Source organism: Cervus elaphus, chromosome 5 (genome assembly GCF_910594005.1).
Source record: "Cervus elaphus chromosome 5, mCerEla1.1, whole genome shotgun sequence".
Classification (NCBI taxonomy): domain Eukaryota; kingdom Metazoa; phylum Chordata; class Mammalia; order Artiodactyla; family Cervidae; genus Cervus; species Cervus elaphus.
This window is the reverse complement of record NC_057819.1, coordinates 38,798,558-38,813,010: the sequence shown is the minus strand read 5'-3', so window position 1 is coordinate 38,813,010 and position 14,453 is coordinate 38,798,558. Positions and strand designations below refer to the sequence as shown.

Below are 14,453 nucleotides of genomic sequence, written 5' to 3'. Positions count from 1 at the left end.
GGTTTGGATATGCTCACTCCCTGAATCCTGTGAACCAAAGTATATAGTGTTTACCTCAAAGGAACCCACATCTTAAAACTCCTTAGCATCATGCTGACTTTTCAGATAGATGAAATTATATTTAATAATTATAGCTTCTAGGTTGTGTTTTTAAAAACTCTCATCTAAAAATTATATTTGTATATTAAAAACATAATGAGCTTAATTAGAATAATCTTGCTTGTACTTGCTTGCTTTGTCTTGCTTGTATCTTTCTTTCCTTTATAATGAACACATCTAAAATATTTTAGCCCTAGCATTTCTATTTATGCTGTAAAATTAATTTCATCATCTCCAAGGTTACTGAGTTATCCTTCAAGGAGCACTAGAGTCAGGGTACACTAGAACAATTATTCACATCTCATTGCAACTCCACGTTCAGTGGTGTCATGTTGAAATAACTTGAAATTGACCATAACAGAAGTTTTGACACCACATAAATGAAAAAATGCAACGTATCAGAGTCCTTTGCCTTCTCCTCCTCCAACCCCTCCCCAAACACCCTACAAGCTGAGTGTTAAACATTGCTACTTATTACTCTTATTTAGGGATATTTTTACTACATATACTAAGAAAAATTTATTATATTAAAAATTTTAAATCTCTTTTCAATGCAGCTTAAAAAGTAAACAATTTTTATAATTTTATGCAGTCAAAATGGAAATTTCTGTCTGTTTTTAAATCCTATGTTTTTTTAATCACCTCTAAGAAATTCACAAAGTAAAAAGTGTGTAAATGAAATGTGAATAATAGTTGCTATTTAATAGTTAATAGTTGCATGCATAGTTAGTAGTTGCATGTCTGCCTCTTTTGCGACCCCTTGGACTATAGTCCACCAGGCTCCTCTGTCCATGGACTTTCCCAGGCAAGAATACTGGAGTGGGTTGCCATTTCCTACCCCAGGAGATCTGCCCAGTCCTGTATTTATAGGCCTATACTCCCATACTTGAAACCCAGGGGACTAGATGTATTTTGAAATTAGGATTTCCTTTTTAATTTTGGAAAGATATTATGCTGTAATAGTGTATGGTATTATAGAATTTCCTATTATTATTATTATTATTATTATTGGCGGGGAGGCAGCCATAATCAACACATTCATATTTCTTCAGGGACCAGAATGCATAATCACATTAAATAGGATAAAGATCCTGAGTAACCTCATATCTAGTCTGGTTAGGTTTTATCTTAAAATAAGTTTATGTTAACTTTGCAGAAGGGATTATGGATCTCCATAGTTCCTTGACCATTGAAAAGGTGGTTAATAAGCAATGTCTCTAAAAATGCACTGAGAAATGATGATCAAGACAAAGCAGAGAGGAAGTCAGGAAGTCAGTTCAAAAGGCCAAGGAGTTCTCTGGAACTCCAGTGAGCTCAGTAGCAACGTGATGCTCCAGGCAGGTAAAAGGTCTGCAGAGTAAGGTTTTTGCCCAACGTCTTTTGTGACTGTACAATACAAACCAGGCATAGAGCCATATTCAGCTTCTTAGTCAAATCCTAACATGTATGCATCGCAGGTGTGCATTCTGTACACTCTGGGAAGGGGGTGATGTGAGAGAGCTTTATGGATGAACTGAAAGATTTGCTGAGTCATCTGAAGAAATCCAGCGTGGGAAAATTCTCTTCTGCCAATGTAGAGAAGGAGCAAGAAATGACTGGTTCCTGAATGGGCTGCCACGTTCCCACATGTAGAAACAGGCAGAGCAATGCCTGCTGCTCACACACTTTCAGGAATATTATGAAATAAGGAAAGCGTGCATCCTTGGATTGGTTTTGAACTCTTTGAAAAAACTCAGAGAACTGATTATGATTCATATGTACCAGTCATAAAAATAAAGCAGTATTTCTTTGCAAGCTCATGCTGCATACAATAAAACATATTCTCTTTGAAAAGTCAAATCCGTCCACTTATGTCCACATAGTCATTAATCTGTCTACTTATGTCCACATAGTCATTAGGTACAACACAAGCAGGCAAACACGAATGGTGACATCTCCTAGCTCAGAGGGCTCTGCATTGCCTTTGATTTCCAGTGCAATGGTTGTAAGTCATGAAAAGTGGAAGTTAGAATGCATGCTCGTATTCATACATTTTTCTTTACACAGTCCCTGTTATAATTTTAAATGTTTCATGTGAAATGTTCACTCTCAGTCAACCCAGTACTTAGTATTTTAAATTATTTTGCAATGTGTATAAGCTACATGGTAACACAAAAATCAGTGTATAATTTATCAACATGAATAAAAATAAGGGCTTATCAGTTTAAAATCCATAAGATGAACTAGAGGCAGATTTAAAACCAGACAATTTTATTTTAACCCTGATTTGGTCACACTTGAACCTTATATCCTTTTTTCTAGCTGCTTAACTTCTTTGACATGATATTCTGCCCTTATCAAAGAATTATTGTAACTGTGTTTTAATGTTGAATTGCGGCTGAAAATATTTTCTAGAAATGTCAAGCGCTATTGTTTTTCATATATGCATTTTCCAAACATTTTTTGAGTTCACTAAATGCCAGGCAGTGCTGGCTCTTGGTGTATATAAGATGTAAAAATGGGCATTTCTAGAAGGCAGATGATGAGAGAAAGATGACTATGAAATGCCCGTGGTGTGGTCTAATAGTGTAGATAGCATTTATATTCTATTGCACATCCTATAGTAACATGTATGTGAAACAGGGAGAATACTCTAGAGAAATGCATGCTTATTAGCTCTGAATTATAGTAAGTAAATAGAGAAGGAATTGGCAACCCACTCTAGTATTCTTGCTGGGAAAATCTCACAGACAGAGGAGCCTGGTGGGCTAGCGCCTATGAGGTTGCAAAGAATCAAACAGGACTGAACAGACTGAGCGGCGTAAGTGAAAATGCTCACAAAGGAAGACCGCTGAGGAACCGAATAGGGAACTTCAAAAGTTAAGGTGCATTTGGAAGAAGAGTAATCACCAGATGAAATGGAAATGAAGGAAGGAGAGCAGTAGGAGGGAAGAAGAGACATCAGGTTAATAAGGGTAATTATTAGTTGCACAGTTAACAGATAACAGCATAGAACGGAAGATAATCCAGGGCATAAAAATAAATAACAAGTAAATGTTGGAAATGGTTAGAAGAAATCTCTCTATAACATAACTACTAAAACAGGTGACATTTTATGCTTCCTACAGTCTGAAATGTCTGTTTTAAATTGTCTGTGGGGTATTAGGGTTGTTTATGAGATGTTGTGCATGAGATTTCTAGCAGGGTAGATTCACCGTGGGAAATAACAGCGTAGAAATTAACAAGTATATGAAGTTGTTATATTTAAGATGTGTCAAAATATTTTGCCAATAAAGCTATGAAAAATATAAACATGCTAACACATACTTGATAAGTACAAATTGCAACCTCTCTGAAAGTGATTTAGGGCACATAAGAATTGAAGAAGTGCATATTTTATAAGCCAGTAATTTTACTTCTAGAGATCTAATTTGTAAAAACAAAAAGCCCGGCTTTAATTGAATAGGTCAAAAGATATTTATTGCATTATTCTTCATACAAATGTACAAACCATTAACTAAAGCCTTGGGACAAAATATGTTTAAGAATTCTGATGGTTAGGGATTTTTATAGCAATAATATGAAGCATATTCTATATATTATTAATACCACTAGGGGGCTGGGGCAGTGCCTCATAATGAAACACATTTATATTTCTTCAGCAAAATGTATGAGTATTCAAATTAACTAGGTTAAATAAAGATTATAAATAGCTTCATATTGCTTCAGGTCAGGTTTCTCAACACATGAATTAGAAAGAAATTTAACTTTGGAATTGCAAATAAGTTATTAAGAACCTATAATTAAATTTCAGAAAGAAATTATCTGAACACCTATAGAAAATGTTCAGCTTCTATTTACAATACTATGTTAGATTTCCAAGTGTTGATCTGGAAAAATGACTCTGATATATTGTGTAAAGGGAAAACATAATTTTTCAGATTAACATGAATAGTATATCCCATTTCTGTGGGGAAGAAGAACATCTACATCTCTACGTTAGTATTTTGTTGTAAGCATGGAAAAAGAATAGAAGTATATTTGCACAAAAGACAGCTATGCAATATAATTTTAAGTCATCATAATGTAATAAGAAGGTTTAAAAATAAGGTGGACTTATTGAGTGTATCATAAACTTTGAGCTCACATGCTTGGTTTGTAGCCATAATGGCTTTTTATAGATAGTTTGTAGCCACGAGTGTAGTTAGTGTCTCATCATTCTCTGATAAGACAAGCAGTTCACAAAATGTGTGATTATCATTTAGATGCAAAAATGTATTAACTCAGTTAATTAACATTGCAAAGAGAGAAATTAAAATGTAGGAGGGATATTCATCTATTTTTGCTGACAAAATAAGTTCCTTTAACTAAATATAGAAATGACATTTATATTGAGGAAACTGTAGCCTGTAAATAATCAATTCTCCCTCCCTAAAATCATTAAAATCATAGTGTATGTTGTACTGTGTGGGAAAATTCTCATTTAGGGATGTGTGTATAAAAGAGTGTAAAAATTAATGAAACAACATTAAAAACTTATTAAGTTTAGGATACCAATTCTGTTAAGTGACTGATGAGTATTAAAAATTAATTTTGCTAAATGCTTGACTGTATGTTAGAATTGAATTAGTTTTTTAGCATATCAGTCAGTTCAGTCACTCAGCCGTGTCTGACTCTTCAAGACCCCATGGACTGCAGCAAGCCAGGCTTCCCTGTCTATCACCAACTTCTGGAGCTTGCTCAAACTCATGTCCATCAGTCAGTGATTCCATCCAACAATCTCATCCTCTATCATCCCCTTCTCCTCTTGCCTTCAATCTTTCCCAGCATTGGGGTCTTTTCCAATAATTCAGTTCTTCCCATTAGTGATCAAAGTATTGGAGTTTCAACTTCAGCATCAGTCCTTCCAATGAACATTCAGGACTGATTTCTTTTAGGATGGACTGGTTTGATCTCCTTGCAGTCCAAGGGACTCTCAAGAGTCTTCTCCAGCACCACAGTTCAAAAGCATAAATTCTTTGGCACTCAGCTTTCTTTATAGTCCAACTCTCACATCCATACATAACTACTGGAAAAACCATAGCTTTGACTAGATGGACCTTTGTTGGCAAAGTAATGTCTCTGCTTTTTAATATGTTGTCTAGATTGGTCATAACTTTTCTTCCAAGGAACAAGCATCTTTTAACTTCATGGCTGTAGTCAACATCTGTAGTGATTATGGAGCCTAAAAAAATAAAGTCTGCCACTGTTTCCATTGCTTCCCCATCTATTTGCCATGAAGTGATGGGACCGGATGCCATGATCTTAGTTTTCTGAATATTCAGTTTTAAACCAACATTTTCACTCTCAACTATTTCACTTTGATCAAGAGGCTCTTTAGTTCTTCGCTTTCTGCCATGAGGGTGGTGTCATCTGCTTATATGAGGTTACTGATATTTCTCCCGGCAATCTTAACTCCAGCTAGTACTCCATCCAGCCCAGCATTTCGCATGATGTACTCTGCGTATAAGTTAAATAAGCAGGGTAACAATATACAGCCTTGATATACTCTTTTTCCGATTTGGAACCAGTATGTTTTTCCATGTCCAGTTCTAACTGTTGCTTCTTTACTGTTGCATACAGATTTCGCAGGAGACAGGTCAGGTGGTCTGGTATTCCCATCTCTTTCAGAATTTTCCAGTGTGTTGTCATACACACAGTCAAAAGTTTTGACTTGGTCAATAAAGCAGAAGTAGATGTTTTTCTGGAATTCTCTTGCTTTTTCAATGATCCAATGGATGTTGGCAATTTGACCGCTGGTTCCTCTGCCTTTTCTAAACCCAGCTTGAGCATATGGAAGTTGGACTTTTGTTGGCAAAGTAATGTCTCTGCTTTTTAATATGCTGTCTAGGTTTGTCATAGCTTTTCTTCTAAGGAGCAACTGTCTTTTAATTTCATGGCTGCAGTCACCATCTGCAGTGATTTTGGAGCCCAAGAAAATAAAGTCTGTCACTGTTTCCATTGTTTCCCCATCTATTTGCCATGAAGCGATGGGATCTTCATTTTTTGAATGTTGCGTTTTAAGCCAGTGTTTTCACTTTCCTCTTTCACTTTCATCAAGAGACTCTTTAGTTCTTCTTCACTTTCTGCCATAAGGTTTGTGTCATCTGCATGTCTGAGGTTATTGATATTTCTCCTGGCATTCTTAATTCCAACTTGTGTTTCATCCAGCCTGGCATTTTGCATGATGTACCCTGCATGTAAGTTAAATAAACAGGGTGACAATACACAGCCTTGATGTACTCCTTTCCCAATTTAGAACCAGTCTGTTGTTCATGTCCAGTTCTAACTATTGCTTCTTGACCTGCATACAGATTTCTCATTATATATGGGACATTTAAACTTCCAGAAGTTATCAAATAGTTTTGGAAGCTCAACTTTATACAATGGACTGATGTTGACCATATATTATAAGGACCTGCAAGAAAAATATTTTAAGAAGTATTATAGAATAAGAGCTTCAGTATCTTTCATTAAGGAAGCCATACTTTGTACATTCGGCCAAGAGGAACTGGTCGTTACCTTGTTTGCATGGCATGACTCTGTTAGGTGGTAAAGACTGGGCAACTCTTAGGCTCTTAGCGTGTGCCTGGGACTAACTCTTTATTACATGTTTTGAATGTTCCTTCACCAGGATTCTTGAAAAATAATATCCCTTCCAAAGAGTTGTTATAATTAAATAAAATGGGCTATCTAAAGTTAAAATTATCTCAGTAGCTGTGAAGCTCATCTCTCTGATTACACCTTTGCCCTCATGTATGTTCTACTCAAGCAGACAGTAATTCTGTAAAAAAAGGAGAAGTAACACCTTTCTTGGGCTCAAAACCTTCCAGTAGTTTCCTATCTCACTCTGTAAACATTGAAATCTTTGTAATGACCTGTAAGTCCCCACATAATCCAGTTCTCAGCTAATTTGTTGCCCTCATTTCCTTGGGATCCCACTGCTTAAGTCACACTAGCCTCTTTGCTTTTCAAGAAAATATGAGGCCCACTCTTGACTCAGAATGTTTACACTTTGTATTTCTTCTGACTGGAATATCTTTCCCCTAAATGTTCTCATGCCTCAGTTTTTCACATCTTTCAAATCTTTATTCAGCTCTCACCTTCTTGGTAAAGACTTCCATGGTGTCCTACTTAAAATTTCAAACTCTACCTATAAAAGTTTTCATCTTCTATTCTTAATAATTTATCTCCATACTTCCAGTAACACATAAAGTGCTATATTTTACAATTTTATTTTATTTTATGACTTTTTTCACTAGCATATATGCTCTATGAGACCAAGATTTTTGTCTAATTTGTTCATTATTTTAGTTCCAGTACATAGAAGAATAGATAGAACTTAGTATGCAACAATACACCGTATTTGTTGAATGAGAGAAATACAAAGACAGGGGTCAAAAATAACTTTAAAGTTCTGACTCAGCAATATGAAGGAGTGAGTTGAGACTTCTCTGGAAATCCAGTGGTTAAGACTCCATACTTCCACTGCAGGGAGCATTGGTTCAATCCCTGGTGGGAGAACTAAGACCCCACGTGCTGCCTAGTATGGCAAAAAAAAAAAAAAAAGGGAATAAGTTGTCTTTAAATGAAATGGGGTATACAGATATACACTGACAGAGAAAAGGTGAGGGAATCTGCACCTCAGTGTTTGACATGTTACATCTGAGATGCCTACCCAAGTGAAGATGTTGAATAAACAATTGGATACCTGGGTCTTGAGTTTAAGGGACAGGTTTACTTAGAAGATAGAGAGTTGGGAGTCACTGACATATAGAAAGAAGATGAGATTGCCAAAAATTTGAGTGTAGCTAGAAGGGAAAAGAGACCTAAGTTTAAGGCATGATTCATTTCAACACTAACAGGCAAAGGAGGTAAGTTATTCATCGAAGAAGAGGATAAACACAGCCAATGAGTTGAAAGGAAGTTCATGAGGGGAGTGATGTCTTAGAAACCAAGAGAAGAGAGTATTTCAAAGGAGAAAAGAGTAGCTGACTACATCAAATACTGCTGACAGATCAAGTAAGGTAGGGACTGAGAATTGAATGAGGAACTGGCCATGTGGAGGGCACTCAGGGTTTCACAAGAGCAGTTACAGGAGGAAGGCAATGGGGAAAGCCTGGTTCAAGCATCCCAAGAAAAAGGGGAGGTGAGGGATTGAAAAAAGTGAACATGGAAAACTGAGTTCAAAGAATATCAGTAAAAGGAACAAAAGAATTCAAGTGGTTGTTGAAGAAGGAAGTGGATTTAAGGGATTTATTTTTGTCTTATTTAGTTTTCTTCTTTTAAAGAGAGAATTCATGGCATCAAATGGAGAGATGCAAAAGAGAAGGAAAACTTCAAAAGGCAGGAGATAGCAGGAACTGCAAGAGAAATGCCCTTGAATGCTGGTGAGAGTTAATGGGCCAGAGTACACATGAGGAAGGAGGAAGTTTTTCTGTAAATTGGAACATCAGAAGTTCTTATTTAGCAACAAGACAGATGGCAAGTGTATGTGACTAGATGAAGGTAGGTGGAGAGGTTTGGTGGTTGGTGGTTCTCTTAGGAAGCTTCAGAGAGTTTCACTAAAACGAGAAGCAGTATCACTTGGTGAAATTAAAAAATGGAGAATAAATATGACGTGGTTGTTTAGAAGAGAAGGATAGTGAATGGGTTAGGAAAACTCAATTATCATATGATTAGGGGGCAATCTGGGTTGGTGGTCACAAATCTGAGGTGGGACAGGTCAGCGTGTGTGTATGTTCCCTATTCCAAATGTCGTAGCTGTGCAGGCCCAAAGTAAACAGAACGTGCATTGGGGTAAAAGTAAGACATGTGTGCATGTTCAGTTGTTTCAGTCCTGTCCAATTCTTTATGACATTATGAACTGTAACATGCCAGGCTCCTCTGTCCATGGGATTCTCCAGGCAAGCCTACTGGAGTAGGTTGCCATGCCCTCCTCCAGGGGATCTTCCCCATCCAGGGATTGAACCTGCAACTCTTTCATCTCTTGCATTAGCAGGCAAATTCTTTTCCACTAGTGCCATCTGGGAAGCCCATAACTAAGACAGTGACTGTAATTCTTGATCGTGAGACTTAAAATGGGTAAGGGGCACTTGAGAATATGAAAGGAGTAAGAAAGAATGAATGATGGCAGTTTCAGAGCCCCAGTGGGGTTTACAAAATACTGGAGTCAGGATACTGTGGAAAGTAAGCAGAAGATATGGTGGAAGTTGAGGATGCTAGAGATCATGGCTATGGAGAAGTTGGGCTTTGCTGATGGCTCAGACAGTAAAGAATCTGCCTGCAATGTGGGAGATGGGAGACCTGGGTTTGATCCCTGAGTTAGAAAGATCCCCTGGAGGAGGGCATGGCAACCCACTCTAGTATTCTTGCCTGAAGTATCCCTATGGACAGAGGAGTCTTTTTGGCTATAAACCATGGGGTCCCAAAGAATCCAACATGATTGAGTGACTAAGCACAACACAGCGTGGAGAGGTTATAGCTATTAAAATTGACAAGGTCTAGGTTATGGATAGGAGAAGGCAATGGCACCCCACTCCAGTACTCTTGCCTGGAAAATCCCATGGACGGAGGAGCCTGGTAGGCTGCAGTCCATGGGGTCGCAAAGAGTCAGACATGACTGAGCGACTTCACTTTCACTTTTCACTTTTATGCATTGGAGAAGGAAATGGCAACCCACTCCAGTGTTCTTGCCTGGGGAATCCCAGGGATGGGGTCGCACAGAGTCGGACATGACTGAAGTGACTTAGTAGTAGCGGTAGCAGGTTATGAATAAGACAGTATGTGGCTGAGGTGTTTTTAGAGTGGAAAGAGGACAGAAACTGAGAGGTCAAGCATTGGGGTATTCCCTCCCTGAATTATGACTGTAGATAAGTACCAGGAACAAAATAAAAAACTAAATCTTTAATGAAAAGGGAAAATAAGCTAAGAGTTGGTAGATGACTACAACAATGAGGGCTAGTCTTGCTACATTAATCCTGTATCATAGAGTTTTTAGGTGATGGTTTCAGGGAAGAATAAGAGAGAAAGGTCTGGACACAACCATGAGAATTAAGAAGGATGCCTTCAACAGACACCAATGGAGAGGATTTTAGTGGAAATATATACTCAGAGGAGAGCCTGGTTGCAGTTATATCAGATAAGGAAAAGAGCATTCAGAGAAAGGTTTGAGGGGATTTTTCAAGTAATTGACCTTGATTAATCTAGAAAGAACCAAGGGCGGGTTCGGAGTTTGATGCATGTGAGATCTTAGTTCCCCAACCCATGCTTCTTCTGGTAGAAGTGCAGAGTTTTAACCACTGAACTATCAGGGAAGTTCAGTTCCTGTCTGTTTTGCCTTAGTGACTTGGACATGTCCTGTCCTACCATTGTTCAGTCACTTCAGTTGTGTCCAACTCTTTTACGACCCCATGGACTGCAGCCCGCCAGGCTCCTCTGTCCATGGGATTCTTCAGGCAAGAATACTGAAGTGGGTTGCCATGCCCTTCTCCAATTGTATTGCTCAAACATATGAAAAAAAAAAATGATGGGCTTAATTTATTAGTAACATTATTTTGATCATTGTTTTTGTTTGAGGAAACACAGCAAATAATTGGAAACATAAAAGCCTCCTCTTTTAAGGTCAAATTTCTATTCAAAAGTCCTGTTTAGCCCTTTGGGACTACAACTCTCAGAAATGGAGTATTAAATTTTCTTTGAGACCAAAAATACCCTAGCTTAGCCAAAGCTTATGAGATCAGATTTCTGTTTGTGTCTATCGTGCATACTTTCAACCTCATTGAAACTGCAGTTGTCAGAAAAGGATAAATAATATTCTTTTTACATGAGTAAAATTCCCAGCTCAGTAGAAGACTTGGTTTGACCTGAATTAATGGGCTATGAAAGCTCAGCTATCAATAGGGATCCTGCAACAGTAGAATTCACCTGGCTTTGCTCACCATTCTTCAAGATTCAGTGTTCAGGGGCCCTGGGAATTCTTCCCTAACTTCTCCAAGTCATGGTCAGTGCCAGATTTACAGTATCCTTGCTAAACCCCAGCTGTAAAACACACTCAATCACTTGTTCTGGAAGTGTCTTTCCAAGAACCGCAGCATCAGCATTTCTCTGGAACTTGTTAGTAATGCAAGATTTTGTGCCACATCACCTCTTGAATCAGAAATTCTGGGGGTTGGCGTTCAGTGGTCTGTGTTCAGATATTCCAGGTGATTGAAGACCATTGTTCTGAACATACTGTTTGATCTTTTATTTACCTGTTTAGCGCCTAGCATAGTAGTGGTCCCACGAATGTGTCCAGCACATATTTATTATATCAATTATCAACATGAAATTCAGGCTATACAGCTTCTCAAGTCTAGCTAGAGGGCAGATGCAACCAGTGTTTAGTTGCTCATTGTGTCTGACTCTGCGACCATGGACTGTAGCCCATCAGATTCCTCTGTCCATGGAATTCTCTGGCCTGGCATGCTATAGTCCATGGGGTCACAAAGAGTCAGACACGACTGGGCAACTGAACAACAAGATGAAATCAATTTTATTTCACAGTTTAAAAAAAAAAATGAATGACAAAAAATAAAAGAATTTCTTTTTGTAAGGACAGTGAGTGGAAAATAAATTTTGAAACAGATAAAAGGAAAAAAATACTGATAATACATGATTTATTGTTTAGTTATTATTTTGGTCTAGTTTTTGGCTATATATAAATCAAATATTCATTCTCCTCCATAGATTTTTATCTCTTTTCCTTTGGAAACTCCTGCTGAAGGAGTGAATATTAGCTTCTTTCAACATTAGGTAGAGAATAATTCTTAGAATAGTTGAAAGTATATTTTAACTGTCACAAAGTGATTTATATCTATTAAGAGAAAATTATGCTGATACATGAGTATGTATCAATATGATACATGTGTGTACATCTATAGGTATGCAGCATGTACACATATGATGCTTGTATATGTAACTGTGTGATACATGTGTACATGTTTACATGAGACAAAATAATAATAAATTTATTTAACTTTAAATCTACATGAGCAATTATATAGTTAATAATTGGCCCTCCGTGACAGTTTTCTCTGAATATTAATAAATTAAGTTTAGTTGAATTTCCAAACCATAGTGCAGTACTAGCATTTACAAGCAAGAGCTAACTGGTATTTTATAATCAAATGTGTTTGACAAGTAAATTAGTAGTCTTGTGCTTATGTACAATTTGTCTATGTGTGAATGTATAGTCCCTTATAAACAGTAGATGTGAAGATGCCAGTTTCTGTTTGACTTAAAAAGTGTGCATATTAATTTATCAGTGTATAAAGGTTTATTTTTTGAATGAGGGGACTTTCTGTGAAGTATGGGCTACATTAATCTCTCACCAGTTAGACTCACCATTTAAGCAAATCATTTAAATTTATTTTCCTTTCAATAGTTTAGATTTCCATCCTGTTATTTTAGCTTTTGCATCACTAGAGGCCACTGTTGTCTTTTCGATATATTTCATAAGTAGGAAAGTCTTTAAATGCACTTATCTGAATAATCTCAAAAGCAATAGATTTTAGAATAGGAGAAGTATGTGTACTATATTTTGTGAAGTCAGGCTATTTGAAATAAAAATGATTTTTAATATTAAAGCAAAATGTGAAATTTTTATTTAAAATATTTCATTATATTTTTACCAAATATAGACGTTATTTCTCACATGGCATTGTTTTCCCCCAAATCAGTGTTCCTCAATAATTATAGAAGGATTATAGATCTATTTTCCATGAAATATCTTGGAAAATAATGGATTCTAAAGATCCACCAAAGGTAAAATAGTATGGTTAAAGGTATTGACTGCCAATAGTTATTGACTGTAAGAATATTACATCCAATACATCATTTAATACTCATTACAGTCTTATGAATTGGCTACCAGTGGTATTCTCAATGTAAGTTGAGGAAACTAGGGTACTGAGAATGTAAATAAATGGCCCAAGATTGTATGCCATTAACATTATGTTAATGTTATATGTTATCTCAAAAGGGCCACTAAGAAAGTATATATGGAATATAATTGTACATGTGTGTAAGTGTGTATGAGGTTATATGTATAGAATTATATATATACACACACTCACAAATTCTGATAGTGATATCATTGTCCAGAACTATGCAAGATCTGAGATTTTACCCTACTTGCTCGAAAATTAACCTTTTACTGTTTAATATATGCTGACAGAAAACACAAAACTCCTGGGTCAGAGACAAAGGATTTCACTGCTCACAGCCAGAGCAAGAGTCGGAGTCCCTATTTGTGTCAGTTGCCCCAAGCCCTCCCAGTCTCAGATTCCTGCATGTGCAGTGGATTGTAGACAGCAGGAGGACACTCACCTTGGGGATTTACTGCTTCCACGGCAAGTGGGAACAAGCCTGCTCTCGGAGGGAGAGATTGTGCCTCATGGAGGCTTCTCACTGCAATCGCAACCTTGAGAAATATCTCAGGTAGAGAGTTTGTGAGCGTGTTAAATTTTTAGAATACTCAGCAATTTCATGCAGATACCACGGCAGATTGCCTCTCTAAACAGTCGTCGTTTGTTGTTGATAAAAAGAGATTTTTATTTTTTTATATGTTTTATTATATTTTACACTTTTTTAATGGTTGTCTCCTCAATATTCAATGGAGGAATGGATAATAAATGCAGTGCTGTAAAACCAAGACAGTGATACACACATTTCCCTCAAATGCATTTCTGTGCCTTTCTTGTAGTCTGTATTAATTTTGCTTTGCAGTCTCAGCATGTATTGTTTGTTTCCCCACTCTGTCTTGTTACATTCTCATTTATTTAATAAAAAATTTCTTCAGTACCTACTTGGTGTAGGTAAAATTTTTGTGTTAAAAGCACTTTCATAGCCTCAAAGTAGAAATTGTATTTCATCTAGTTATGATGTAGTTTCTAAAACATCTAATATATATAATTTGTAACATTATATCAAGTACCATGTATCAAAGACAAATTGCATTTATAAACTTTCTCTTTATAAATATTAACAGCTATAATGCTGATAAAATTGTTTCTATTTTTTTCAGTGAAATATAGTTGATTTACAATATTATATTAATTTTAGGCTAGCATAGTGAGTATTGTTATAGACTATACTCTATTAAAGGTTATTAAAAAATAATGGCTATGATTCCCTGTGATATACAATATATACTTGTTCATCTGTTTTATGCATGGTACTTTGTACCTTTAATCCCATACTCCTAACATGCACTTCCCCCATTCCTTCTCCTCTTTGGTAACCACTAATTTGTTTTCTATTTCCCTGAGTCTGTTTCTGTTTTGTATATATATTAA

The 14,453-nt window shown here is 36.6% G+C and overlaps 1 protein-coding gene across 1 annotated transcript in view; it reads left to right on the top strand.

Moving 5' to 3' along the window:
- The window catches only part of LOC122693151, a 55,413-nt gene extending 41,345 nt beyond the window's left edge, over positions 1 to 14,068 (top strand). The window contains exon 7 of the mRNA XM_043900741.1: positions 13,334 to 14,068. Coding sequence (XP_043756676.1) covers positions 13,334 to 13,584 — 251 coding nt within the window. The 3' untranslated portion in view covers positions 13,585 to 14,068. The remainder of the gene's footprint in view (positions 1 to 13,333) is intronic.
- Positions 14,069 to 14,453: the final 385 nt, after the last annotated feature.